Raw genomic sequence first — 26,615 nt, 5'->3', positions numbered from 1 at the left:
TATGTAGAGACAATCGGATGAAGCTGAGGCAAATTTGATTGCATTAGAGCTGATAGGGCAGTCCGGCCTGGAAGGAAGCCGAAGAGTCGGGTTAGCTTCGGGGTGACAGCTGGGGGCGCCCGTGTGGTCGAGTGTGAGACATCCGAGGCGATAGCCAATGACTACGAAGTCCTCGCAGCACAACTAAACCTTGTATCTATTGTTACGAGAAGCAATATAGTCTGAGTACTAGTCAAATGTCCTAGTATGTGAACGCCGAAACACATCGTGAACACATACATGCATTAGCGAATGTTGGAAAGCGATCAGTGAGGAACGGTCATCGGTGTTCAGGGTATGATGTGATATAGCCACGGAAATAGTCCGTATCAGAAGGAGAGCATGAATTGTAAGGCAGGAATGTGGAAACAGGAAATCGGTCCGTTCATATCCGAGCGTGGCGGAACGCTTTCATTCTTCAAACTACATTTTCCTGGGCTATGCCAGAGGCCTTGTGGGCTTCACGGGTTTCTGCGGAGTGCCTGTAGGCCGCGTCTGAGGTCCCTTAGGAGTCCAAACATCATCGTCATCGAGGCTAAAATAAACATTCAGTCTTTATATTCAATAGGCTTTTGAGCTAGCTATAACAACGTACTCGGCAAGCTCGACAGCCCTACATAGAGAAGTGGTGAGTTCCGCGTCGGACTCTGCCCCATTTGCAACTCACGAGTTGACCTCATCGGAGACAATATCCCCTGTGTGCGAAACGCTGCCAGTCATTGAAGGTAGGTGTTTGGCATTGATGGCGGTAGATGTTAGGAGCTCGGCCTCCTGCGTAGCGACAGAGGAGGTTGCTGCTGTCATGATAGTTGTGGCCGTAGGTGAGTTTGAATGAGTCGCAAGAAGCCAGCGGGTGTTGGAGTGATGATAGACAGTTGGCTTGACGGCGCAGCTTTTATACAGTGAAGTCCCCCTGGCTAAATGAGCTGCTCCACCGGTCTTCAACAGTTGCAGTGCGAGCACAGAGACATCGCGCTCGGCTCTCGATTTTCCCCGTTTTCTGAGTAGGCAGTGGCTTAGGAATACGCATAGCACCGGTAAGCACGAAGTCCATGGAAATAGAGCCACCACGAGGCGTCAACTTGCCGAGAGTTGAGACATACGTCCAAGCCGCGAGGCAACCCCTCCATGGCTGGAGACGCGTGCAGAGCAAAGCTGTGAAGACTACGCCCCGTAATTGTTATCAATGCATTGATCATGAGGGTCCCACTACAGGGAGATAGATGGGCTCACCAGTCCATAGTGACAAGGTTCCGAACATCGAAGTTTGGCCTCGAGGCCGCCTAACCGCACGCGTGCGTCTAGCAAACCACACAGAGACTTCTTGCACAGATATGTGGGCAGCCCGCATGCGCAAGAGGTCGCATTCGTAGATGACATGCGATGGAAGGCTGGTGTGGGCGGCTTGGGGCCCTAACGTTACAGTGCAGAGCCCGCGTCCGATGCGTGGTTTCAGCCTATCGACAACCAACCTGATTCCTCCGTACCCTCATCTCCTTCCGCTTCCTCCAGCTCCAGGTCTTCCTTTTCCCCTTTCCATATTTAGCACCTTCCAGCTCAGCCCCGCCTCGTCCAGAACGCGCGACACTTACCGCCCAGTGCGACCGTTCACCGTCACGGTCACGCTTCCCCTGCACCCGTTAAGCGTCCGCGACTGAATGATCGGTGCGGGAGCCGAGAGGAGCTGAAAGGGAATGGCTGAGCACATTGGGCATGAACGCCGTCACGACCGTTGTGCGCATTCCGCCCACACAACACACTCCGGCGTGCCTGTCTGATCGCCAACCGCTCAGCACATCGTCCACTTTCGAGGCGTGCCGTTCATGAAGTCGTGGCATGTGATCGCGTGGTCCATTCCCCGACCGTCGCGATACGGGCTGCTACGATGTGATGAGGATGACTTGCCACGTCAGTCGACACCCGAAGGCTGGATGCACTCAAATTGTTGATTCTTCCGGCCTGTGCACGAGCACTGGCACTTCCGTATCGAAGAAGTTGACATGAAGGAGATGGAAAGGTATTGGCCCTCCGCTTGCCTCCCCCCCGAGGCACAGCACTCCAGTACCGCAACCTCGACCATCGGAGAGCGCCCAGATCCTGTTTCAGTCGGACAACGCAGACTGGAGCACAACGGCAACGTCAGCTATCACTGAACGTGGAAGGGCGCAGGTTTCCTAAGGAGGACTCGGTGTACTTACGATGGGCGTCATGCGGTGGCCTCTTTGCAAGGAACTGGAGAATTATGTCCGACTATATGATTCGCTCGGTGAGAGAACGACGGCACGTTAGAAACTCGTAGTCGCTTGCCTCGGTCTCCATTTGCAGAAGGTGCTCCCGTGTCATCGTGGCAGAGCCAGAGGCACCCCCAGCTGACTGCGGGGTATCCGAGACTGCCGCTGTTGGAGCGACCCCCCACTCGGCCGCCCGTGCGGCTTCGTCCAGGATCGCGTTGCAGCGCTCCGCTAGCGTCTGCAAAAGCTTATCCAAGTTCCGTTCGATATGCGATAGGTTGCGAGGTGCGACATCCTATTCGGAATCGCGGAAAGTGGGACAACCTGTGTTGTGAGGAGTTAGTTTCTCGGTTAGAGGAGACACTGGCGGGATCTAGCGAGTAGTGGAGTGGAGGTCATGCATTAGCGTGCGCTATCACAGGACCAAAAGCAGTACGGCCTGTTCTGAGACTTGGGACTATGTGGCGGCGTTCTACAATGCATGCAGGATACCGGACGCGTGTTCGGAAGCACTGGGATTACATACAACCAACCTAGTTGCAACTGCTCACCATGGATATAGAGTAATGGGTTCACAATGGGACGGTGGGAAAAACTCGACAAGGTTCTGGCTGATAGCCACCAGTATAAAACAACAGGGAAAGGAGGGCCCTTGGATCGTGGTTCAACGATACGCTCAATATCAGACCGCGTCTGATAGACATGAGTTCATGATGATGATGGAAAATGCTTAGTCAGTCGTCGCACGATCGTTGCCGAGCTTGACCGGGACGCTGGCTCTCACCGAAGCCCTCGATTCTCCTTGAGCACGCGAATTAGAACCTACAGTGCGTTGGAAGCTCGTCCCCCTCTTTTGTGGGACGTGCGTTAAGGTCACTAATCAAGCTTCAAGGACTAATTGACAATATTTCCAGCCCGACCTTCTCGCCACCCTGGCGTCTAAGGACAATTATCGGATATGTGTTCTTGCAGGCAGTTTCGGAAGACTGCATAACCGTCTAGATCGTCCACCATGCTGCAAATATGGCTTCGGAACTCCCAAGGAGACACTTCCCGTGCGACGTCTAGTATAGAAGCCGGTTGTGGGGCCGAGATACGACACGACTGTCGTCGGAACAGGGGCGGCACATGGCCAGTGACTAGGATACACGATGTTGTGCAAATGCGCCGCCATCCTTAGCGTCCTAGTCCACCGAGTCTATACGAAGCGCCATGAAGCGCGCCGGCACTGTATTCCGCGATGGCCTCAGCTCAGGTCTCCCCATGTCCCCACCTCTGCGCGACAACGGCATTCCTATCAGTTGTCTACGCATCGCCTACTCCGCCTACGTATCGTCTGTGATGTCTGCGGCATCTCGTGCACATTCAAGCACATCACGCCGACTCGCGAGGCCGCGCTACGATGCCGATATGAGCTTGGACGCCTTCCAGGCGCGCTGCATGTCTGAGGACAACTCGAGCTTCACGCAGATCTCGAGGACGAGAACAGGCGGCCGAAGGAGAAGTACGGCTAGGTGTAGGACGCCTAGCGTCGGGTGGAGGAGCAGAGGGAGCGCATACTGCAGGGGCGGGAGAGGCTGCTCATCGGAATGGACGACTTCCTTCCGCGGCTGCGTAACCTCAGCTGTCTAACACTTCGTGCTGGCCTGGCAGGCGGATATATGTAGGCACAGAAACATAGCGGCGTGGAACACAACCATAAGTATGTGTCGCGCGTGGTATCATATGAATCTGGAGGTCAACCCTCGGGCTCAGCTCGATTTTCGTCACGCAGCTGTTCCGGGACAAGTTATATGATCGTTACAGCTTGACTGAAGCCATACGCTTCGAAGATAGTTTCAGCGGTAAGAAATAAGAAGAATGTTCGTGGTTAGAAGGCATCATACGGTCCATGTCCATGGTTCTCGATTGTCCACACAAGAGTATACAACATAGAGCAGCTGGTACACATCTCCAACGACTGCGCTAAGCACCCAAGCCTTGCTCGAGTCATTTCTGGTGGCTTGGCCCACTCAGGCCTGTTGAGGCTTTCCGACACCTTTGGGACCTTGCAGTACCGGCCGGTCAGCAGTTGGCTTGTTCGGAGGGCCCTTGGGCCGGTACCACTCATCGTCAGGGTCATCGCTGTCCTCGAGCTCAGACTTGTAGTGGTCGCTAAGACAGTTCGTAAGTCACAAGAGCACGATGCAACGCCAAAGGTTCATGCGACATACTTGCGGACGCCCGACAGGGGGCTGTGAAAGTCAAGTTAGACTATATTACACCGTGTCTTAAGGTTGTATGAATACTTACTACGTAGCAGCTCGTCCCTTTGCCTTCAAGACCACAGGGGGTAGATCATCGTCTCCTTGCACGAAGGTAAGTAGCCCTGAGCCTGCACCGAGCTCCTCAGAGTCTCCAGATTGCCTGCAGAGCGTCAAGGTGAGTACGAGTCGAGAACGGCAAGGTTCATATATACCCACCCCTCAAGCTCAGTAGGCGTACTGCAAGCCGGTGAAGCCGGGAAGGAGGATGCCTTTCCCGGCCATGCCACCGAGAGCTGGTCGACCTGCGGCGCTGCCGTCGACACTTCGAGGCGGCCTCTCAAAGAGGGAGATGTGTCATCGGCAGCGTCGACGTCGTCGTCGACGTGGACAGAAGGTGCCATATTGGAACAGCCTGAGTGAAGATGCGGATTTGGCAAGAGGGGCGTCGGGCTCCCCTTTCTTGATATTGACACGGCAGCTGTACAACGCTCAGCTAAGTATGACACGGAAATGGTCTACCTCCCAGAAGATCTAGAGGCCGTACTAGACGGTCATAGCATACCACAGCATTCTCGTCATGAGTTATCCGAGTACGGGGATTAGGGCAATCGGCCAGGTATCTCAGAAGGGAGAAGTATGAAGTCTTGCGGCGCACATAAGGCAAACATGAACCTTTGAAAGGCGATTGAGAAGGAGAGAACGCTGAGGCGGTGGACGCGCCCAACTATTCCAGAAGCTGATCAGCCACAATCAGACAGTCAGGTGGCGCCAAGGACCCTGCAGGCGGCGTCGGAGCCATCTTGGGATGAGTGTACTGCGAGAACGTGGTCCCATTGATCATTCTCAGGTGGTGCCGATGGTTCTGCAGAGACAGGAGAACGGCGTCATGAGCACATGCAAGTTGCCACGAGCCAAATATGCCAGTCTCAATAGCGGTTCCGGCCGTGCTTGGCATAGCACAGCTGGAATGGGCGCTTGAACGAGAATCGACCACCGTTGCCTCACTCACTCATCCAGGCTCGCGTTTCAATACCTCAAATCGTTCGCTTTCACCCAGGCAGTTGGAGACGGACATGAGTATGTTAGACTATTTGTCCCGATGCTGCTCTACATGATCGAATTGCTCACATCCGCCTCAATAGGACGCTGCGGACTGCCACCGGTCAGGCCACCACATACTGCCCGCGAAAAGTTTCCGGCGTGCACCCCAGCTCCTCGGCGCAACGATTAGCGAGCTTCGACTGTATTTGCCCCACGGATTCAATACCCTCCCGGCGGTCTCCCCTTAACCCGGACCATGCTGAGAGCTTTACTTCCGGTGTGGCAGATGATACATATATCGCACTGCTCTCACTACGTGATTTCTAGAAGCAGTTATCACCTTCAAATAACCTGAATCACATAGCCTCTCCAAGACCATCCGCGCCCCCAGGTCCACTTGGCGCAGCCACAGCATTGCAGGCGTCGTGTGCCCCGTGGTACGTTCCGGTTTCATTTGTCTTGAAGAACACATGTGTTGTGGCCGCTGTCTCCGCGCTCAATCTGGGCTTATCTGGTTGTATACAGGCAGAACCACTTGCGCGCCGCAAGGTGTATTAGAGTTCTCACACACGAGGCGCTGCCGGAGGTATAACTAAGCGGTCGGCGAACTCGATCTACATACCTACAACAGACTCTGCGCCCCCGTCTCACTCTTGCTTCCCGTAATGTCTAATGATGTCCCCTCTTCTGAGGCTTCACAGGCAGTCTTCCAATCAAATTCACTGTCAGACCTAGAGTGCCCTCCTACTTACTCCACGGATGGGCTGCTTGTCCCGATGGCGCCAGCCCAGAACAGGCGCTATGCCAGAATCGCCTTGTACGTTATGACGAGCTTTGCTAAGGCTGTTCCGCTGACCATGACCCTCCAGTGCCACACCGGCCTACATCAAGATCCCCAGAGGCCTTCATTCAGCGCTCCTATCCCCAGAGTATATTGAACGCCCCTGCATGCTTTGCTGCTGGCTGACTTTCCTGCAGACCTCAGTATCTCGGAGTCGGCTGGGTCGCCCACTTCAACCCCGAGGGAACGCAGTACTACGTCAATGCAACGAAGCGCCTGGTCACAGACGACCCGATTGATCATCCAGACATCTGGGCCAAGATATCGGCATGGATCCTACGCCTTGATACGCTAATTGAAACCGATGGCATGACACTTCCTGACGACTACGAAATCTTCCTCACTGTGGCGACCGACGATGACGGATGCAAGTATTACTTCGTGGACCACACGACTCAGACCGTCTTTTGGATAGAAGAAATTGACCCAGAACGTCATGAACTAGAACTCCCCCCGGTGTGCAGCGTCGCACATTTACGTACGTGAAGTCTCCGAGAGTATGAGCCCGCTCAGCGGGGTTTATTGTGGGAGGTGTCCCGAAACGCATGACGATGCTCGCTCTCTATCCGAATGCGAGCTATCGTGATCGTGGACGGCAGAGGGCTGAGACTCGTATGCTTTCGAGGGCAGCTCCCAAAGCCCCGGAGAATGGTGCCCCACTTTGTTCCCTGCATCACATCATGTATATGAGCTTACTTTTGTGCGCTTGGCTTCCTCCAGGATTCGCCTTGCAAGAACAGTATTGGGTTCACAATGAATACTTTCCGCACCGGCAGGTGCCCCAAAGGTTGAGAACGGAGCTCGTGGATATATTCCGCCAGGGCAGAGCGGGTCCGGTCGTCCACTGTTTGCGACGTCTCCGTAAACTGATGCATATGATGGCTCAGATCAGCTGACCTCGGAAAACTCTACCTTCCCCTATAGTGCTCAGCAATGCAAGCACTATCTGCAAGTCATTGACGTGGACAGTACGTAGCTTAAGTGCAGCTATGTAAAGGGGAGGGTTCATGGTGGTCTCTCTGTCTAGCGGAATGCAATGAATACATGACTTGGACTCTAGGTACGCTCACCGACACCCAATGATCGGGCTGAAACTGACTTCAGGGTAGCACGGCTTTGGGGGACAATTTGTGAGTATATAGGCCATACTGCGTGCCGTCCAGGTTGACTGAGTGGGTCGTTCGACTGCTCAAAGCAAGGCACAAGTTTAGCACTTTCTTTGGCGAGGACTACGCTAAGATTTCACGGGAACAAAAGCGATACGACAGGCCGGCCAAGCAGCGCACACTCGCGGTGAAGTTGTGCTCTGCTTTGCTCTTCAATATGCCGAGGGAGCGTTCGGCCCAAATGGACCTCCTCTCGTTGGATGACCTCACGTATGTGATGCACTGGCGCGACTTCGCAATTGACTTGTTGCATGGGTGGCGGGAGTCTTCTTACCTGGTATGTCGAACAGTATCGCCTCAGCTCTTGGAGCGCACGCCCCCTGATGGAGTCCCTTTCCGACACAGGCGGTCGGTCTGGCTCTGTAAGCTATACGCGATTGTTCTTATTTGGCTTCATTGACCATCATCTCACTATACTGTCCGTGCGTTTCCAGGATCGGCACGGTCTCGACAGTGCAAAGAACCAACCCCATATCGGCAGCCATGGGATCCATATCAATCGTCCTTTCCCTGAGCGGGCTGGCCACCAGTGCCGTGCTCCTGCAGTGGTACGCCGGAGCGGACAAGTTCACCGCCGGCACAGTGGCGAGTCCTCCTCGCCTGCGCTGTTCAGCCTTTCAGCCCTTCTAACGGCCTTTCGCGCAGGCAAACCACCTCGCACGCGTCCAGCTTCCGAGATTAGGTTACGAACCTATCGCACAGGCCTATTGCTTGCCTCGTGCCCTGGTGGCTTGGTCCATGATGTTCCTTGCTGCCCACATCCTTAGTGCTGTGGTGGACATTTATGGACTGATCATCCGCAGTCCGGCCATCCTCCTCGCTTTACTTGTTGCGGGAGGTTTGTTGCATGTCAACAGCATCCTTCGCAGTGCATTTGATAGCCCGGTCGTCCTCGATCATCCGAGCGATGTCCGGATGCTTGATGCGTTCAAGGGTGTGCGGTCGTTTCTGTGGAACCTAAAACAAGCTCTGCCTAAGGCTTTCCACATCTCTCAATCTGCCTGAAGCAGTAACGGTCAGTTACGGGTTTCACCAATCGTTTCCTGCTAGTCCTTTCACTCTACTTTTCCTACGATGCGGTCAATCTCGCTAGTCGCTTTCCTTGAAGCTTGCACATTATATATCATCTGCTAGTTGCCCAAACGTTGTCATAACAAAAACCAAGACCTCGCATTCGTCTAATCTATTAGATATACACGCCGACTCATGCGTCGAGCCCCCAAATCACCAAGGTTGACAACTCGCTGCATGACACTCCTCGCACCTTAATCTCAGATCTCAAACCATCTTCACGACCTTGCTGCCATCGACGAGACCTGCGAGGCTCTTCGCGTAAACCTGGCCGTCGGCAGTCTTGCGCGCCAGGAGCTCGTCCCACCACCCGAAGAGGAAGTCGCGGGCGATGAGCTTGAACCAAGGCGTGAAGGAGTTCGCTAGAGACGGACGGGCTGTCAGAGCACGCACCGAGACGAAATGCGGGCTACGGAGACTCACCAGGATCCTCGAACATGGCCTGCAGCTCGGCCTTGTCCACATACTTGTGATCCCGGATCTCGTTCAGATTCGGCGTGACGGTGACGTCCGCGGTTAAGAAGAGGATGTAGTCCACTGCAGAGAAGAGAGCGATGGCGCTCGAGTGAGCTCACGCCACCTCAAACACCGCTTCCAGCATCTCGTACGACTCCGCGCCGCCACCGCTGCGGCGCAAGAGCGCAACGGAGTGAAAGTGGTGCGACGTACCTTCGTGTTCGCCCCAGAGGCCGTTCGACGGCGCGAGGTAGTGTATCCGCGTCAGGTAGTGGAACTCGTCGACGGGGGTCTGGCTGCGCGGGATGCCGAGCTCGTGCTCGAGCTTCCGGGAGGCGGCGACGCGGACGCCGCGCTGGTCCTTCTCTTCCTTCTCTTCCTCGAAGTCGTCGAGCGGGTGCGAGCAGCATGTGTTGGTCCACATGTCCGGGAACGTGATCTTCTCCGTCGCGCGCTGCTGGAGCAGCAGCTTGCCGTCGCTCGGACGGAAGACGAACGCGGAGAACGCGCGATGGAGCAGGCCCTTGTTGATATTCTCCATCAGGTGGCCTGAACGGACGTTAGCGGATACTCTGCTACAAGAATGAGGATGATGGATTACGCACACGTCTTCTTGTCTGCTGCACCGAGCGCGTTGTCCTCCTCGTCTACCAGGATACATCTCTCCTCCATAAGTCGCGTCTGCTCTGCATCGTAGCCGGCGGAAAGGTCGATTGACTTGAGGACAGCTCGGGAAGCTTCGACAGCGCGCGAGGTCATTGTACGGGGGAAGGTGTATGAGAGAGGCGGTCGGACGAGTCTAGGACGGAGGGCGGTGGGAAGGAATGAAGCCACACGGAGGCTCATAAAGTATTGTTGGCGCGGGGTAGGAACGAGCGTGGTCCGACTCGATAGCCATCGGCAACAACCATCACCCACCCCACTCCCTTCCTCGTCCCAGTTTTCTTATTCGTGCTTACATAAGCTGCCACAGCTCAGCCAATCCCTCATTCTTGTACATGAGACATTTATCGTGCAACAGTACATTGAACATTGTATACGAAGCCATCTCGGCGCACATAGAAATACAGCAAATCCGGGACATGCGAGTGGTCCGAATCAGACAGATCTGATCGCAAGGCGTCGTCCGATCACTTCACTCTAATCTTCAAAACGGCGTACGGCTCATCTTGGCTTACACTCACGAGATCCTTCGTCGAGAGCACTGTACAACAAGTCAATCTCGTTGCTCGCTACGTTGTTGTCCATCGACCACCTACCAAGGCAGTGATAGAACGCCGCGGCGGCGACGCGGCGCGTACTGGTCGCTTTCGGCACAACGTCGTCGAAGCTAACCTCGGCCGTTGCTGAGGGGAACGCCCTCAGCTGCATCTTAGCGTACCTGTCGCAATTCGTTGGAAGAGTGCACACATATGATTCGAATTGATAAGGCCACTTACTCTAGGAAGTTGAAGGAGTTCTTTTCAAGGGTCAGGACGGTTGACTGCTGCGACTCTTCTTGCGTTTCCTCCGGAACTGTGACATATCAGCAAACATTCAGAGAAGGTCTTGAGTGAGTATCCTACTGTTAAATTGGAAGTCTTCGCCTATCTGAGAGCTCCTCAAGCCCAGGTCCATCGGAGAGGGAGGGACAGTGTTACCACCCGGAGGAAGGAGAAGACTCTCCCGTCTGCTGCTGGCCGAACTGACTCGCTTCCTACCGGGACGAAGACCACTCAACCCGTCACTTCCATAGACGGAGAAAGGTGCACCGCCTGCAGAGGAGCTTGGCCCAGCATGGTCCCAAGGGAAGAAAGCGCTACGCTGTGAGCCCGAAATCACGTCCTGTGTAGGACCCAGATCGAAGGCCAAGTGACTACCCAGAGCAGACGGCGGCCGCGACGCATGACGGGCTTGACCAGGTTCCTGTAGAGCGTAGTTCAGTATGTAATCCTCTGTGTGTAAATAGACACTAACCTCCGAGGAACGCAATCTGGAGTCTAGATTCCTATCGTCGCCAGCGTGGGCTAGGAGAAGGTGAGCCTATCGCACGATTGCATTCACCAAAGCTCACCAAAGTCCTCTATCCCCATGCTCCAGTCAACGTCCATCTGATAGTCATCGATCCGAGGCGAAGACGCGTCTCGACCCAATCCCGCAAAGAAGGGTTGTGCATCCAGATCTTGGACTCTTTGTCGTTTCCTCGGTGGCTCACCTGCGCACGATTACAACTGCAGGAGCCAAAACACCGCATGAGCTTGGCTTACCTTCCATCTCTAGATGAAGCCGTCCAGAGTGGGCTCTTACGTGCAACTTGAAGTTTGCGAGCCAGAAGTCGACCAGCAAGGGTGCCTCGACTGGCAAAGATGACTCATGAGTTGCATTGCGTGGCCGCCGCACTTGCACTCACTTCCTTTAGGTACGCCATAGATCATTTCTTCTATGACCCCGCTGTTATCCTTTTCTGCTTTCTTCTGTGCAATTTCCCGCTTCAGAGCTTCTTGGTCTTCCACATAATTCGCGCGAGCACTCTGCTCGAGTTCGTTACAAGGTAGGGAACGAAACACGGTGGTCTTACCTTTAGTTCATCATCGGTAAGCTCAGTTCGGGTATCTAGAAGCAATCTGACGCGCTTTGCCTTGCGTTGCACAGGCTTTCTAGGCTCGCATTCTCCAGGAGCCATCGTAATTGCTTGGTCTATGTTAGCCTCTGAGGCTCGCGGGCTGAAAGTTGCCATGTCAATAATCACAGAACCGGACGGTGGCAAGCTGCCTGTTTCATAGTTTAGCATAGGAGTCACACCAAGATGGCAGTCATCACGCACTTCGGGGATCGGGTACTTGCATATCGAGATTCTGGTCGATGTCGAACTGGAAGTCGTCTCCTAGACCGTGCTGCACATTTGTACCGAACGGATCTAGATAACCATCCTCGCCTTGGAGACGTTGGCTTCATTGCAGGGGTCAGGTTAGGGATATCCATCAGGGCGTCCAAATCTCAAGTGGGCACACGTACTTTGCCCCGGAAGCCGACACAGGGACCCCCCAACCTTCCCCCAGCTCACGGGCGAGTTCATCGCCGATATCCAGACCACCAGCATTCTCGGGGAATGCGAACACGCTGTCGTCAAATCCGAACTGGCCGTCCACTGCAGAAGAGGAAGCATCAATGCCCGTCCCTCCCCGGACGCTGCCGCTCAGTGACGCCTCAAGCGCGGCGGCCAAAAGGTAATTGTGATTCTCCTCAAGAGTATGCAGCGCCCTGGGATGCTCCGCTGTTACCAAGGTCGACGCGTCCTTCTGCTTCTGCTTGCCTTTCGACTTGGGCTTCTTCGACTTAGGGTCGAATTCATCATCCGAACCTTCTTCGCCGTCCTCATCTACATCGCGTGTCATGATGTAGTTGAAATGCTTGGGTAACTGTCGTACCTTCTTGTGTGCGCTCATCCCACGCCTAAGGTTACATAAGATGAGGATACATGGGTGTTTGGGGGGGAATGCACTGAAATAACGTACTGCGAACACGTTTTCGAAGGCTATGCCAAAGGCAGCTCCTGGATCTGCAACCAGAGTCAAGGCTTCCGGACTGCATGTGAAACGTCACTGAGTCAAGCACCCAATCCAAGGGCATGTAGCGTACCGCAAGCTCGGTTGGCCCATCTGAAGCTCTGCTGCGGCAGCAGACAATGTCGCGAAATCCTGTACGGCTTTCTTCAACGCATTGAAACACGACGTCACATCGGTCAGGAAGATCTCTTGTTTGACTGCGGCCACATGCAGCGGTCAGCCTAATGGAAACAGCCGCAGGTCTTGTCTACCTTTGTAGACCCTGATATATGCGTGCGTGAGCGCTGCCTCGGGAATCAAACGCAAGCGTCGAGAGCATACCTAGCGGCACCAACCATCAGGTTGCTCGAAAGCCTCAATGCAAGAGGCTCGGGCGGTTGGGCAATGAGGCCGCATAGCTGGGATATGTCCGCAGTCAAGACGGAACGCTTGGGCAATTTCTTGAAGGACGACTTTGCTCCTAGGGTTGCTGCGAGCCTTCACCAAGAGGGGTCGACAGGCTTCCCGGAACGCTGGAGCTGCACGATGCACGTACCACAAAAGACCATAGCCGCTATCCCTCCGCTCCAAGAGGTCAGTTGAGAAGAACATGACGGATAGAGGACAAGACAGCGCAAGAGAAGGTCTGCGTCCCAGTGTAATGACTACTGCAGCTGGGCCGCTTCCGAGTAGAATGGTCGCTGCAGCACGCCACGCCTCGGCCCGGCCGTCACCGCCGGACTCGTCGCTCTCCTTGATTGATTCGTTGCGTCATCGGGAAAAGTCCTAGATGTACATCATGTCAAGTACAACAGAAGCACACAACATGTCAACGCGAGCTGCCAAACCAGACACCTTCAGCACGCGTCCTAGAAGCCGCAAGTTTCTTCTTACCACGACAGCAAGACAATCCACACTCCGCCTACACCTTCGCCCACTTCTTCCCTCCTGAGCCCACCAGACGGGCGAACAGCTCGCTGCGGGCACCGACCAGCTGGAATGACGCCTCCTTGTCTTCTGTCCGCCCGGACTCGGACTGGTACGAGTAGCGGATATCGAGCCCCTTCGTCAGCTTCGTCTTCTTTACGCCGCTGACGTTGGCCAGCTCAATCGTCAGCACGGGATGGGACGATAACAAAGGAGTGAAGAAGAGCGTTGTCGATGTCAGGGTGATCAAACCCGGCCCATGTGCTCTCGTCGTTGCGGGGAACGCTGCGAATCAACCTCGTTTCAACGGCCCGAAACGCGTATGCGGCACAGCTGCAGAAGACCCCGTGGACGTACTTTGCGTCTCGATGCACGGCTCGAGCCCGCCATGCGTCGCTACCGTCTTGGACGCCAGCGGGTTAAGCGCCTTCCAGCTGTCTGCCTTCTTCCACTGCGCGAGACGTGTTCAGCATGCATCATCAGACCGAGCAAGGCTGCGCGCGATGCACTCGCCTGTCCATCGCGGAAGATGCCCTTCAGGTCGCCTGCCATCTCCTTCGTCGTCGCGATCCGCTCGCCGACCTTCTTCCAGTCGACGGACGAGCTGCTTCCATGTCCCAGGGCGCTTTCGGCCTCGAACAGGCTCGACTTGGAAGATTGCCTTCCGAATCTCTTCCGCCTCGCTTTGACAGGCAGCCCCCGAGCCACGCGTTGCGAGATGAGCTCCATGGCGTATTCAGTGTCGGTGGGGACGATCGACAGCGGCGACGGGAAGCTAGAATCAAGTCAGGGTGTGCGTCTGCAGTCTTCTGCTGGAGCAAAACGTACCGATTCCTCTCAGAAGGTGGGATCGCCACCGCGACAGGTATGACATGCCAGAAGACTCCCCCTACGACGGCTCCCACAAGTTTCACGAGATACCGTGCGGGCAAGAAGCCAAACAGGAACCACCCTAGGATGACCTGCGGAGGCCGGTCAGCAGCCGGCCGCCCACGCACATTCCTATTTCGATCTGATGCGTACCGTGCCATAGATAACCGAAGCTGTCGGCTCGCGCCACAGGAAGATGCTGAACGATAGTTAACTAGACGTCGTCCGGGGAGTCAGAGCACACGTACTTCTTGATACGCTCCAGGAAGTCGGCGGTCTCGTTCATGACGAAGAGACCGAGACGTTTCAGATCCGCATCCTCCTGCGCTTCTTGTGCTGAACCGTCTTGGGGTTGAGGCAAATCGCCAGTGCTGAGGGATGCGCTACGGATGGTGGAAGTGTCATCCCCGCTGACAAGCTCCTCAGTGGCGTCTGGTCCAATCTTTCCAGCAGCCTCCCTCTTCGCCTTCTTCAGCTTCCGTAGATGTCTGTAGTCCCCGAAGATGTCCCAGACGTCTCGAACACCCAAAGAGGGTGCATTCGCCAAGCGGGTAGCGAGCAGACGGCCGACGGCCTGTGATCGGTCGATGCTACGCCGATGCTCCCGAAGCTCGGCTAGACTGGGATAAGGATGGAGCTTCCTGCGCACGAGCTCGTATAGGACGCCCAGAGCGAAAGCAGACAGTAGCAAGCCATGGTACCACAGTATCCAGTAGAGCTGAAGAGGAGTTAGTTAGAATACGATCCGGGCGACCGAGTTGAGGATACACACAGCGCAGTACACGAAGCTTTGCCTGGGGTCCGTCCACGTTGCGAGCCTGAGCAACGGCACGCCAAGCCGAGTGTACATCGGCTCGAGCGCCACATAGAGTCGCTGTGCCGTCTGCCTCAATCGTCCTATAGAGAAATTTGGAAGGGGGGCACGGGGAGGAGGCAATAAGGGAACGACGAGTTCCTGACGCCACACTGGTTCAGCATGGGACTTGCCATTGCGCGGACGCACTTACCATTGCGATCGCTTCTGAAATTGGTCTGTCCCAATTAATCTTCGTGGGCGGTGCCAGGCTCGCTGTGGAGGGAGACGGGACTGAAGGACCGTGCTCCGTGATATCAGGAGCACTTGCGGACGCAGGCTCCCCGCCACGGCCGGGTCCAGCACCCGCCGGCTGCGTTGCTCGTACTTCCCGGACATACTATGGCAGCTTGAGATGCTGGCAAGATTGCGCATACAAGCTGAAGACTCACCGAAGAAAACAGGTTCAGGAACCTGTCGATTTCCTCGTCATCGTACAGCTCACGCAGCTGGATCTCGGACAGCTCTTCTTCGTCCTTAGACTCTATCGGAGTCCCAAGGGTGTCTGTGGACGGCCCTCCCCCGAGCTCTGGTGTGGGTGTAGCGGCACCGCTCTCCGAGTCCGATTCGGACCCCGAATCTTCCTCTGAAGCCGTGAAAGATGAAAGCGGTGGCGAAGATACGGCAGCTGCAGCTGGTGCGCTCGGCCGGGGAGGCAGAGACGGTGTCGCTTGGGTGACAGGACTGGCAGGAGGAAGGTGGGAGGAAGACGACTCTGGACGGAAGTCTCTGGGAGGTAGCTGGGTTGGGGGTGCCTTTGGGCTTAGTCTGGGTGCGGTTGGAGGGGGTGCAGGCGATAAGTTAGGGCTGGCGTATGGCGGCGGAGCAGGCAGAGCGCTCGGACTGGAGCTACCAACAGAACTGTTCACAGACGAGCGCGAGGGGTGGATGGGGGGGCGTAACGCTACATTGGCAGAGGAGCTTGAAGGCGACACTGATGCGGACGACCGTGACGGATGCACGGGTGGACGGCGCACAAGTCCTGTATCTTGCACTCCGCTGCCACTCATAGAGATCTATTTGGTAGACTGGAGTATCGAGAAGAGCGCGGAAGAGACGTCAACAGGGCGCACTGCGTTTCACTTTATCTGTTGAGTTCGGGATGCTAGTGTCGTATTTATATCCGGTCCGTGCTGTCCACTATGTTCCTGAACAGGAGATCGTCGACGCGACGTGCAGGTCGTCGTGAGGTCATCTACATAGCCGTGGGTATAGCGCAAAGCAGACAGCGCTGTTGAGTGCATGCATAGCCCTGAACACAAGCAGAAGAGTCGCCTCTACGTCCTCACTATGATAGTATGCATGTGTTCTCCGAGTCTGCGGCGCTTCCGTCTGCCACACAGTGGGCGCCGGTCCTATATCCATGAAGCGCCCATGACGCCGCGCGCACGTGGTTTTTGCAACAAACGCGGCACGACGCGCCGCGCCGCGCTGTGGCTGAGGTTCCTCGCCCACGACTTCCTGACCAGCCACTGGGATATCCACTGCTTCCACGCGTCGCTCAGCCCAACTCCAGATCCATGAATACAGGTGAGTCATGACTCGCTACAGGTTGAAGCAGACACCCCACAGGGGTGGTGTTCGAGCAAGCGAAACTATCACAGCCCGCACTACAGACCCTCCCGTCAGCACCCCCAAAGCGCCGCCTTCGCGATGGACAGAGATTGAAGTTCTACAACGCAAAGCGATATCAGATTAAGTGCGAAAGAATCGAAAACAAGCACCAGTCTCACTGGTAGGGGCCGATAACTGCGCGCAACCATTGGGACGGCAGCATTGGTTGCGCCTTGTTCAGTCGGCGTCCTGAACGGAGTGAGTACGAGCGCAATGTTCAGTAACGCGTGGCCTGTCCAAGTCGCTTTCGGACACTGATCTCTACGGCGCAGTATCAACGTGGTACGTATCTCGTAGTCGATGCATTGCCACAATCGCGCTAGACTGTTCGTATACTTGGTGCACTGACAGTAATGAGTGGCGAATGCGAAACGAAAGGTGAGGTACTTGCGCCAGTTGCTGCAAGCAACATTATCTGGGCTATCTTGCGACGGATATCCGCCGCCCGCAGGCTGCCATTCATCTGGATAATTCCCAACAAATTGTCTCGGGCGACAGCGAGATCAGCCAACAGACTGTTCATGACACAGATAACCAACGCTTTGTTGAGGCGCCCCTACGCCTCCCCCTCGCCACATAGAGGTTCCCAAGCGCATTGTAGGAATCACGGTGAGGTAGTAGTCTTTCCCGGGGCCTTGCTCCCGGGTCTGGATGGACCCCATATGCTCGCTCGGCCCGCTTCAAATCGCCAAACCTCTGGTTCAGGTACACATGGTCTATGAACTTCGCGCCCTCGCTGATGTTCAAGGCGATGGCGACGTTCGGTTCACCACTGTCCATCATGGATGGTGCACAAAGCAATGCGGAGGCTCCAGTGGTGTGGCTGAAGGGCGTGGGAAACCAGAGTGAGTGCGCACTTTATAGTGGCTGCGAACGCTTACCACAGACGACTGGTTGAAGCTATCGTCAGCTACGGCGGTTGACCACTTGGTCGACGAGACGGAACTGATTCAATCGTCACGATGGTGAGCTACCTATCCTGACTGGGGCAAAGATTGCACCTTGTAGACGTGGAGCTATTGCGCCTATTCAAGTCCAATGTTGCTAAAAGTCCGGGGCAAGGAAAGTGCTTGGTAACGGAGAATTCTCGTACAACGGTACCCGAGCCCCATTTGGTCTATAGGACACAAAGGAGACAAAAATCGCCTCAACCATTCCTCGTGATGGAGGGTAGCCTGCAAGACAAGAGCTCAGCTTCCCGACCGGTTGTAACGCGGAGTGATATACTTACCTTCCAAGAACCAGTCTGCTGCGATCAAACCTCTACCTGCGCCGGCAATACTTCTTGTGCCGTTTCCAGTCGGCTTTCTGTGTGGAAACACGATGGTAAGAGCCACTTTAGAAGGGATGTACCGAAGACGGAACTGACTTGACAGGCTTGAGAGCAATACAGGATGGCCTGAAAGGTAAGTGAGCAGACTGAAGAATTCTACGCGGCATGCTCGGAAGCATACCTTGCAAGCCGAACACTTCGATAAGCTACTCAGGAGATTCTGAAGCTTGAGACACTGGAGGGGGAAGGATTAAACGAAGGCGAAACCTAAGGAAGACACGAGCACTCACGTTGTAGTTGCCGCATGCAATGTTGTCTGGCGCGCCCTCAAGGCGAATGTCCTGTGCTGCCTGCAGGTCATCCTTCATCTCATACAGCTTACCCAAGTTGTCGCGGGTGACTGCCAGGTCAGCAGCAGGACCGCAATGCTCGCGGACGCGCAGGGCTTTAGTGAGATACTCTTCCGCTTTGTCACGCCGTTCCATCTTGAGATAGAGCTCACCCAGGCCATTGTAGGACACGGCAGTCGTAGAATGGTCAGTGCCAAGACCAGCCTCTTTGACACTTATGGCCTCAAGGTGCTTGTGCTCTGCACCAGCGAGGTCACCCTGGCTCTCGAGACGCAACGCTTCGTTGTTGAGCGCGACACCGTCGCCAATTCCCATGGCTTGGGCAGCCGTGGGGTTGACTGAAAGGTTGAAAGCCATGTCGGACGCGCACAGAGATAGAAGGTGAGACGACAATTGGAGTACCGAACGCAAGCCTGAACGAAAGGACGGAGATGGCAAGCTTCGATCGAAGCTGCTGCGCCAGAACCTGAACAGGCTCGGGCAGATGTCAGGGCCAGACGAGTACTGGGCCACGAGACGGAGCAGAAGATTTGTCCTTGTTTCGATTGTGGCGGCGCCAAGGGAGCCAATTGCCCTGGCTCGGCAGGCGTTCGTTCTCCAGCCACCAACTACCACAGTCTCTGCCCACACTCTCGCGCTCTGACCCAATTCCTTCCATTCTATCGCCTTTTCTCCCTCCTCCCCCCTTTGCCACTCAACATGGCCTCATCATCTTCATCATCGCCAGAGCTCTATGCAGCCGCACAAGCGTCATCATCCCACGAACACGCGTATGCGACTGTTCAGTATTCTGATCTCAGTAGAGATGAGGTCCTCGAGGACCTGTCCAGGTGCGTCTTTCACCACAAATCCTCTCCTCAACCAATATGTTGAACGCCTTTAGTCGTTTCATCCTCAACCTCCCTGAAGAGGAGCTCGCGTCGGTCGAGAGAGTTTGCTTCCAGGTGGAACAAGCGTCAGTAGACCAGCCCATCCATCCTCGGAACTCAGTTGACACCACAAACCACAGTCATTGGTACTACGAAGACTTCATTCGAGAGCAGAACCCATCCAAGTTCCCATCCTACACACTCAAGACATTTTCCGAAGCTCTGTTCCGCGCATGCCCTCTTCTCGCACACTGGGCAGAAGATCACGACCGCTCCTTTGAACAATTCATGAAGTACAAGACTCGCGTGCCAGTGTGCGGCGCAATCATGCTCAACGACACCTGGGATAAGGTTGGTCGCAGCACAATACCACAGAATCTCTCGCTTACGTAAGGAATGTCCCCCTTACCGCAGGTCGTGCTCGTCAAGGGCTGGAAATCGTCAGCAGGATGGGGCTTCCCGAAAGGCAAGATCAATGAGCAGGAACCGAAGCATCGTTGTGCCATTCGCGAGGTGAGACCCTCCTATTGTGCGCTCCATAGTGCACCACCCCTCATTCCGGCGTACCTGTAGGTGCTCGAAGAAACTGGATATGACCTAGAGGAGCAACTAGACCCCGACAATGTCCTGCAGATGTCCATTAAGGAGCAGTCGATCTCTCTGTACATAGTCCCTGGAGTGCCGGAAGACTACCCCTTCAAGACAAGGACGAGGAAGGAGATCAGCGTGGGTGTGGTTGATGATGTGTTCGAAAACACTAATCTGAGGGCCCGATTAGAAAATCTCTTGGTTCCGATTGAGCGAGCTCCCGACTTGGAAGCGCGGCAGAACTGTGCCTGGCAAGTTCTATCTCATCTCGCCATTCATCGGGTATGTCTGTGGAATCATTGGCACCTCCCGGCTGCTCATCTCTCCATAGTCCTCTCAAAGCCTTCATTCATGACCGCAAGCCCCATCATCTCCCGCGCAAAATACCCAAACCCCCTGTACAAAATGTTAAGGAAGAAATTCAATCTTCTAGCGAGGAGGATGGTGCAGCCGCGCAGGATCAGAACGCTCAAGAGCTAAGCTCTCAAGCATCGTCTGCAGAACCCCACACGCCTTCCCCCCAGTACAGTGCTGCTCGCGTTCATGACTCGACTTTCGAGTCAAGCATTAGCACCGCCACGCCCGACCCTGCTCGACAGGCCGACCCCATCCCCCTCAATACGGGAGACTCCCATCTGGCCGTTCTTCTTAGTGGACTGATGCGGTCTGCCGCATCCGTTACATTGGACGATACGGGCAAGCCTCAGACTCCGCCAGTTGAGGTGTTACCCGTGCCAGTCCCGGCTTCTCATCGTCAAGCTCTACCCGCTCAGCCTTGCGAGAGCCCGGATTGGTCTGCTCACGCGCCGGCCAAAATGTCTGCACCCATTGTACAGCTGCCCTCGACCGTCTCTGCAGCTATCCCACCTCCACAGTCTCCCGGGCGCACCCCCTTGCAAAGTAGCTCTTCTGGTACATCGTCCGCGACATCACCTTCTCTTGGCACGGTAGGCGGCGGCCATGCGCGTCGTGGTTCGACGGCAGACATTTCTCCTTACCTCTCGCATAGTCGCAACATAGCCAAGGAGATGCGGTACATCTCTATACTGGAAAGCGTGGCTCAAGAGTCGGATAGGGCTACTTCTCGTATGGGTCATCGCTCCCCTATGGCGGCGCCATCCCAGCCTGCCTACGTACCTCTTCAGCCTCCCTCCGTGCCGCCACCCACCATCGACCAGTCGGTCATTTATTCCTCTCCCACACCACACATGCCCCGCTCGCAAGACCTGCATTCCGCGTACCGGGGGCAAGCTCCAGATGTGTTCATGAACCGTCCCCAGACCAGTCATGCCTATCACCTCCCTCCCTTCGTTCCTGCGGCCATTCCTCGACAGAGCATGAACGAGCATCAGCTACGTGCCATGCTGCCATTGAGCGGTCCGTGCCACGGCTCGGCATCATCCTTCGCGCCTCCGCCGATGTATCCTGCATTGCTCCAGGCGCCGACCAGTCCTTTGCGCACTGTCCCTCCTCCCCACTATGCTGCACCTCATATCGGTGAGTACACGCATGATTCTGCGCGGATGTTTTTCGCTAAATCTGCTCATTGTAGCTCATAATAATGCCATCAGAGCCACCAACAATGCTCAGTTACTATCTATTCTTAACGCACCGAGCCCCGGATACCGGGCGTGAACTAGTCAATAAGAGTACCGACCCTAGATAATGATGATGATAGCTGAGCAGCGCGTTCTCACTTTCCTGTATTGATACAGTCAGTCATAGTATTGGTTCTCTGTCTATTGTTGATATTGCATGTCCATATCTCCTCTATCCTGTCCTACCCTATACGCACAAACACCCACTTTCCCCGCCCGCATCTGCTTTCGTGCATGGACAGTGCAGCCACAGCGTACCCCCTCCCCTCTCACATCCCAGCACGCCTGTAGTCCAATTTTCTCGTCTTTCTGATTCTTATCCTGCTCCGCTTCGATCATAGGCTAGCTATGGTCCGTGTCCCCTCCTTCCGATCTCCGTTTCTGCCATCTCCGTATCGCTCTCCGTCACGCTCGCTCCCTTCTCCCGTTATCTTCCTCGATTCCCAGACTAACACGGTTTTCGTGCGTCTTTTTCGAATCATGACATCCTCGCTATACCTATGTCACTTACTCTTCGTTCCAGTTCGTTGTCGCAGTCCCTTAGTAACATCGCGTACGTCATCTGTAGTTTTGTAGCGTAGTGCTCGAATGTCTGCTTATGTTCGTCGAACGTCGCAATCCACTGTTGTGTTGACCGTATCACAGCATACCCTTTCCTTTCCCTTTCCTTTCCAGCCCACGTCTATTGCCCTGCGAGGCCGCGCCTCATGGTAGGCTCCAAGTACAATGCTGTCTACGCTCGTCTGGGTATTGTCTAGGCGGTACATACGTAGCATACCCTCGTCTGTTCTTATACGGCATACCACAGCGCCATGGTACACAATCATTGGGTGACACCCCTATCTCCGCATTGGGCCAGCTCCAATGTAGACCCTGCACGAGGTCCGCGTCCACTCATCCGAACCTACTTATGCCTTCCCGAACCACAAACATGTCGATAGGGTCATAGATCGCCTTGATCTCCCTCCGCCGATCGCGGTGGTTGCAGAAGAAAGCCTGGAGGGGCTCAGACTCGACCAGAGAAGCCTGGCGAATGGTAGTTGACAAACAAAGTTAGTGCGAGTATGTACAATGAGAACACGGGTTGCCCCACCGCACCTCGTTGAAGTAAGCGCCGGACGCCGGACATGTTAGCCTCGACGAAGCTCGTCCATCATATGGTTTATGACATCAACTGGGGTGCATTCTACCCAGCCTTTGGAGAAGATCGCATGCACAAGAGCCGTGCGCCAGGCGGAGTTCATCCCATCGCATCGGGATCCACTTTAGACAGCGCCACCGCCAACCAGCTATGGCGCACGGAAAATAGAATGCGTGAACGATCAACGATCGAGTCTAGGACGAAAGTAAGATTCCGGTTTGGAGGCTCACAGCATGACGAGACCACTAGCGTCTCTGCGACGTGCTCTGGCTGGCCCGGAATGACATCGCGGGGCAAGGGGCCGCCCACGCAGTTCATGCCTGCGGTAACCGTAGCTGCCGGGAAGAAGGCCGTGAACCAGGCCAAGAAGTTGAATGAGAACGGTTTGCGCGGTGGTGAACGTAACGGCGCCGAAGCTGTTCGGCGCAATTGTCTGCGCGGTGGCGCAGAATGGTTCAATGCTTGCGTTCGCTGCGTCCACGGTGCTGTTCATCCGCGCTCATACGGTGGGCGAAAGACCCAGCCCTACGGTTGTCACATCGGGCTGGAGCGACACGAAATCCGCCCGGTCGTCATCTGATAGCTGGGGATGTACCCTCACCAGTTTAGTCAACAAGCTTTGCACAGGAGTGGTCGGCGAGGCATTAAGTTCGTCGACGCCCGGAACAAAGCATCCACGGTCGGGACGTCTTCATGTCTCTGGTACGGTGACCGAGATGATGACGCCATACGTGCCCCCGCCTCCGCCTCTGAGAGCGAAGAAGAGGTTAGCGACGAAGTTTGTCCCGTTCGAGCCAGAGTGTTTACAATTGCACGCAACTGGCTACGTAGCAGGCTGCGTAACCACGTATTCACGCAGTCGATTCATTGCGAAGCTCGCCAAGCTCTGTGTGTATGCAGCCACGCAGTTACTACTAGCAGTCGTGTAACTGCGCGTCTATTGTAAGTTGTAACTGGAGCGCCCTCCGGCAGGAGTTCGGCGAAGGGCAAGGCCAAAGTCTATACATCCTGCAAAGCCCTTGAGTAGACTCGTTTTGCGCGCATTGAGAACTGGATTAATGGTAGAGAACATTTGAATTATGGTCGATCTACATTGCGCAAGGAAAGAGCTTTGTTGCAGGGGCCACTAAGAGCTAAGAATAGGATACTTGGCGTCGCTTACCCGACTCCGCGATTACACGACTGCACGCTTGTGTTGTAACTGCGAAAACGAACGCGCGACTGCGTGCATTCGTGGCTACGTAGCCAGTTGCGTGCAATTGTAAACACTCTGTTTGAGCTGATCATCGCAAACTGCAACACATTGTCCACGCCTGTCAATTCCGTGACTGGCGCGGGAGACCCCGCATTAATCGGATAGTCGGAGTGGACGCAGTCCAAACGTCGGAGACGATGCACTGTGAATTATCCAGCCGCTTGCGGCGCCAACGGTGCCTCCGGCAGAAACATCCCCGACCACGACCCGATCTTTCGCGTTGACGGCATTGTATGCTTCTTCCCATTGAACGTCAGCGCCTAGCGCAACAGCTACGGAAAAATACCGTAAGCATACACTGGACCGTATAACGCAGGGTCGCGCCTGACCGTTGTCATGTGTCTCCGACGTGGGTGCGCCTGTAAGTCTGAAGGTTTCGTGAAATGTGATGCATTTGAGATTGTGCGTCCAGATAAGGAAGGAACCCCGAGCCGTGCTTCGTCCAGATAGATGATGCCTGTTAGCACATCATGAGCACCATCAAGAAGATGGACGAGGAATGTAGAAGGGGCGCTCAGGCGAGGGGATCGTCTACCGCTCATTCGGTACCCTTCAAAACCACGCGGAGGTTGTGTGCTGCTGCGAACTCGACAGCTGTCTGAGCTCTGAATGTCGACGCCGACAACGGGGACACTACCCTGACCGCAGGGCACGCCAAGCGACGTTGCTGTTAAAACAGGCGCTGAGGGTGCTGTTCGTGAGGACGAATGTCTCGAAGTTGGCTCCCTGCATGGCGCCGGACTCGTTCGCTCTGAACGACGCAACTGACCACAATCGGTGCACGTCAGTGCAGTCCCCGGACGGGTCGGAGGTCGGGTAGCATGGAAAGGCCGGAGGCAGCGGAGGCAGCGGACGCAGGAGAGGCTGTGAGATCTGGCTCTGCAGCGAGCTCGAGAATCGGTCGCGTCTGGCCAACAAAATGCTCCCGAATAGGCAGCGGCAGGTGCGACATGTCGGCGCGCCCGAACCGGCAACAGAAGAGCTGAAGAGAGCGCTGGGACATCGAAGCAGATGAACAGAGAAGTTCATGACTGATGACTCGGACAAGGTCGGGGCACGGAGATGGTATGTCCGCCAGAGTCGTGATGTCGAGGACCAGAAGGCGAGAGTCTGAGATGGCCTCAAAGATATTGCAGGGAGACTCAAGATGAGACGCTTCTGGCGGGCAGTAAGTACGGTCAGCCAGTCGAACTGCGGCGTCGATGACAAGAAATAGGATAACTCAGTTAGCAGCATTTCAGGCTGCCATCTTTTGGAATCGCGGAGCTGTTACATGCCGAGGATAGTCAGGGTGGCGGCTTGATTGAAGGAGAAGCAGATTTTCGATAGCAACGACAGGAGCCGGGGGGATACATAACTGGCTTCTAGTCGCTTCCCCAACAGCAGAGGTAGTGGAAGTCGACTAGCTACACAGCGGCGGTGTTGCGGATATGCATAGTGTTACGCACGACCTTGCATCTAGCATCGGGTGCGCAGTGGTAAGTAAAACCGGATAAACGCAGATCACACTGAATGGTGATGACCTCATCACCTCGGAAAGAAGGACCAAGTAAGAAGCTTTCCCTGGAGTTCTACAGGGAGCGATGAATGCAGATTCGAACATGACGGAATAACAGTTCCAAACTGGCCGTGGACGGCAGCTGCTTGCGCAGGTCGCGTTGCGAACGACGTCCATCAGCAAAACTAGCAAACCATGGTCTCGCATGGCCACGGCGCCCGAAACTGGCCTGCCCCTTCCGGAAACCGCAAGCACCGCCTAATACTGGCCAACTCCCATCTCGCCTGACGGAATCTGGCCATCTCGCATCTGCGCGGATGGATCCCGGCAATGGTAGTTAGGTATGTATCTTGCGCTATTACTTGATACCATTTACTTTTCATTAGACAAGATGCGGATATATGTATGCTATGTCCAAGTCGCTACTAGCAGTCAAGTGCGAGACACCATTCTTGTGCATGATCCAGATTCCACCGAGAGGTGTACACCTCGCGACCAAGCACCAGGCGTCAACACTATCGCCGAGCTCGAGGAGCAGATCGCCGAGGAGCAGGCCCGCCTCGAGACCCGCTCTCATGACAAGCACGACAAGTCGACCGCCCAGCTCCAGATCGCCAGTGCCGGTAGCTACTCATAGGTAGACAACGAAGGTCTATTCACGAAGGACGGGTGCGCGGCGCCGAACAAGCGATACAACGACTCGGCATCCCTTGCTATCCAACACGGTCCCTATCAACGTCCCCGCTATGTCCAACACCGTATCAGTCGTACGGGCAAAGCCCTCGGCAGTGTACACGATATTCACAAAGCATGTGCGAGGCCTTGAGACTCGCAAGATCCTGGTTGCACTATTCATAGGACTACGGTGTGCGCGGAATAGACAGCTGCTACTAGTCGCTGCTTGGAGCGATTGAGGATAAGTCAGGGAGAGAGGGCATGGGTCGAGGGAACAGACGGGAGCGACTCTCGTTGACCCCGACATGGAAAGCGCTGACCGTCAAAGAGGGCGTCTATTTCGACGCATACGTGGCAATGTGTCTTGCTTTCCTTCACGATCCTCACCCCGCCTTCTTTCTACGTTAATTCTGCTGATGATTTGCTCAGATCTCTTGTAGATGGGATGCACATGTGCTTCTGGCTTGAGACGCACTCGATGGGCTCCGT

The 26,615-nt window shown here is 55.2% G+C and overlaps 8 protein-coding genes across 8 annotated transcripts; 1 reads left to right on the top strand and 7 right to left on the bottom strand.

Annotated features, from left to right (window-relative positions):
* Positions 1–477: 477 nt before the first annotated feature.
* DICSQDRAFT_164566 (uncharacterized protein) lies at positions 478–843 on the bottom strand (the record flags this gene model as incomplete). The annotated part of the gene is made up of 3 exons (XM_007360161.1): positions 478–574; positions 635–652; positions 707–843. 3 exons carry the CDS (start codon positions 841–843, stop codon positions 478–480), a joined length of 252 nt encoding a protein of 83 aa, XP_007360223.1.
* Positions 844–4,052: 3,209 nt separating this feature from the next.
* Positions 4,053–5,090, bottom strand: DICSQDRAFT_130989 (uncharacterized protein). Its single transcript, XM_007360160.1, has 3 exons — positions 4,733–5,090; positions 4,563–4,676; positions 4,053–4,504 (listed from the first exon to the last, which is right to left on the bottom strand). The coding sequence occupies exons 1-3, from the start codon at positions 4,915–4,917 to the stop codon at positions 4,471–4,473; spliced, it is 333 nt and encodes a 110-aa protein (XP_007360222.1). The 5' UTR covers positions 4,918–5,090; the 3' UTR covers positions 4,053–4,470.
* A 426-nt stretch (positions 5,091–5,516) lies between these two features.
* DICSQDRAFT_130980 (Isopentenyldiphosphate isomerase) lies at positions 5,517–10,007 on the bottom strand. Its single transcript, XM_007360159.1, has 15 exons — positions 9,697–10,007; positions 9,305–9,640; positions 9,059–9,172; positions 7,999–8,997; positions 7,910–7,926; positions 7,594–7,841; positions 7,508–7,528; positions 7,426–7,458; positions 7,286–7,366; positions 7,119–7,229; positions 6,536–7,049; positions 6,427–6,486; positions 6,083–6,374; positions 5,659–5,994; positions 5,517–5,593 (listed from the first exon to the last, which is right to left on the bottom strand). The coding sequence occupies exons 1-4, from the start codon at positions 9,935–9,937 to the stop codon at positions 8,843–8,845; spliced, it is 846 nt and encodes a 281-aa protein (XP_007360221.1). The 5' UTR covers positions 9,938–10,007; the 3' UTR covers positions 5,517–5,593; positions 5,659–5,994; positions 6,083–6,374; positions 6,427–6,486; positions 6,536–7,049; positions 7,119–7,229; positions 7,286–7,366; positions 7,426–7,458; positions 7,508–7,528; positions 7,594–7,841; positions 7,910–7,926; positions 7,999–8,842.
* A 214-nt stretch (positions 10,008–10,221) lies between these two features.
* Positions 10,222–13,227, bottom strand: DICSQDRAFT_151165 (uncharacterized protein; the record flags this gene model as incomplete). Its single annotated transcript, XM_007360158.1, has 14 exons — positions 10,222–10,295; positions 10,351–10,472; positions 10,531–10,606; positions 10,657–10,996; positions 11,048–11,097; positions 11,145–11,285; positions 11,338–11,427; positions 11,481–11,601; positions 11,649–11,838; positions 12,086–12,449; positions 12,582–12,655; positions 12,710–12,833; positions 12,968–13,113; positions 13,172–13,227. The coding sequence occupies 14 exons, from the start codon at positions 13,225–13,227 to the stop codon at positions 10,222–10,224; spliced, it is 1,968 nt and encodes a 655-aa protein (XP_007360220.1).
* A 310-nt stretch (positions 13,228–13,537) lies between these two features.
* Positions 13,538–16,275, bottom strand: DICSQDRAFT_164561 (uncharacterized protein; the record flags this gene model as incomplete). Its single annotated transcript, XM_007360157.1, has 9 exons — positions 13,538–13,827; positions 13,900–13,980; positions 14,052–14,317; positions 14,371–14,504; positions 14,566–14,611; positions 14,661–15,130; positions 15,185–15,367; positions 15,420–15,605; positions 15,658–16,275. 9 exons carry the CDS (start codon positions 16,273–16,275, stop codon positions 13,538–13,540), a joined length of 2,274 nt encoding a protein of 757 aa, XP_007360219.1.
* A 1,867-nt stretch (positions 16,276–18,142) lies between these two features.
* On the bottom strand, positions 18,143–18,859 carry DICSQDRAFT_164560 (uncharacterized protein; the record flags this gene model as incomplete). The annotated part of the gene is made up of 4 exons (XM_007360156.1): positions 18,143–18,187; positions 18,249–18,278; positions 18,334–18,387; positions 18,443–18,859. The coding sequence occupies 4 exons, from the start codon at positions 18,857–18,859 to the stop codon at positions 18,143–18,145; spliced, it is 546 nt and encodes a 181-aa protein (XP_007360218.1).
* A 279-nt stretch (positions 18,860–19,138) lies between these two features.
* On the top strand, positions 19,139–21,975 carry DICSQDRAFT_151163 (DCP2-domain-containing protein). The gene is made up of 8 exons (XM_007360155.1): positions 19,139–19,332; positions 19,386–19,457; positions 19,512–19,722; positions 19,786–19,884; positions 19,945–20,097; positions 20,150–20,241; positions 20,291–21,456; positions 21,512–21,975. Exons 1-8 carry the CDS (start codon positions 19,202–19,204, stop codon positions 21,592–21,594), a joined length of 2,007 nt encoding a protein of 668 aa, XP_007360217.1. The 5' UTR covers positions 19,139–19,201; the 3' UTR covers positions 21,595–21,975.
* A 1,414-nt stretch (positions 21,976–23,389) lies between these two features.
* On the bottom strand, positions 23,390–24,397 carry DICSQDRAFT_46650 (uncharacterized protein; the record flags this gene model as incomplete). The annotated part of the gene is made up of 4 exons (XM_007359791.1): positions 23,390–23,521; positions 23,968–24,011; positions 24,070–24,225; positions 24,283–24,397. Coding segments are annotated over 4 exons (447 nt in total), but the record flags the coding sequence as incomplete, so codon positions are not given.
* Positions 24,398–26,615: the final 2,218 nt, after the last annotated feature.

This window comes from Dichomitus squalens (genome assembly GCF_000275845.1).
Source record: "Dichomitus squalens LYAD-421 SS1 unplaced genomic scaffold DICSQscaffold_1, whole genome shotgun sequence".
Classification (NCBI taxonomy): domain Eukaryota; kingdom Fungi; phylum Basidiomycota; class Agaricomycetes; order Polyporales; family Polyporaceae; genus Dichomitus; species Dichomitus squalens.
This window is presented reverse-complemented; position numbering and strand designations above follow the sequence as displayed.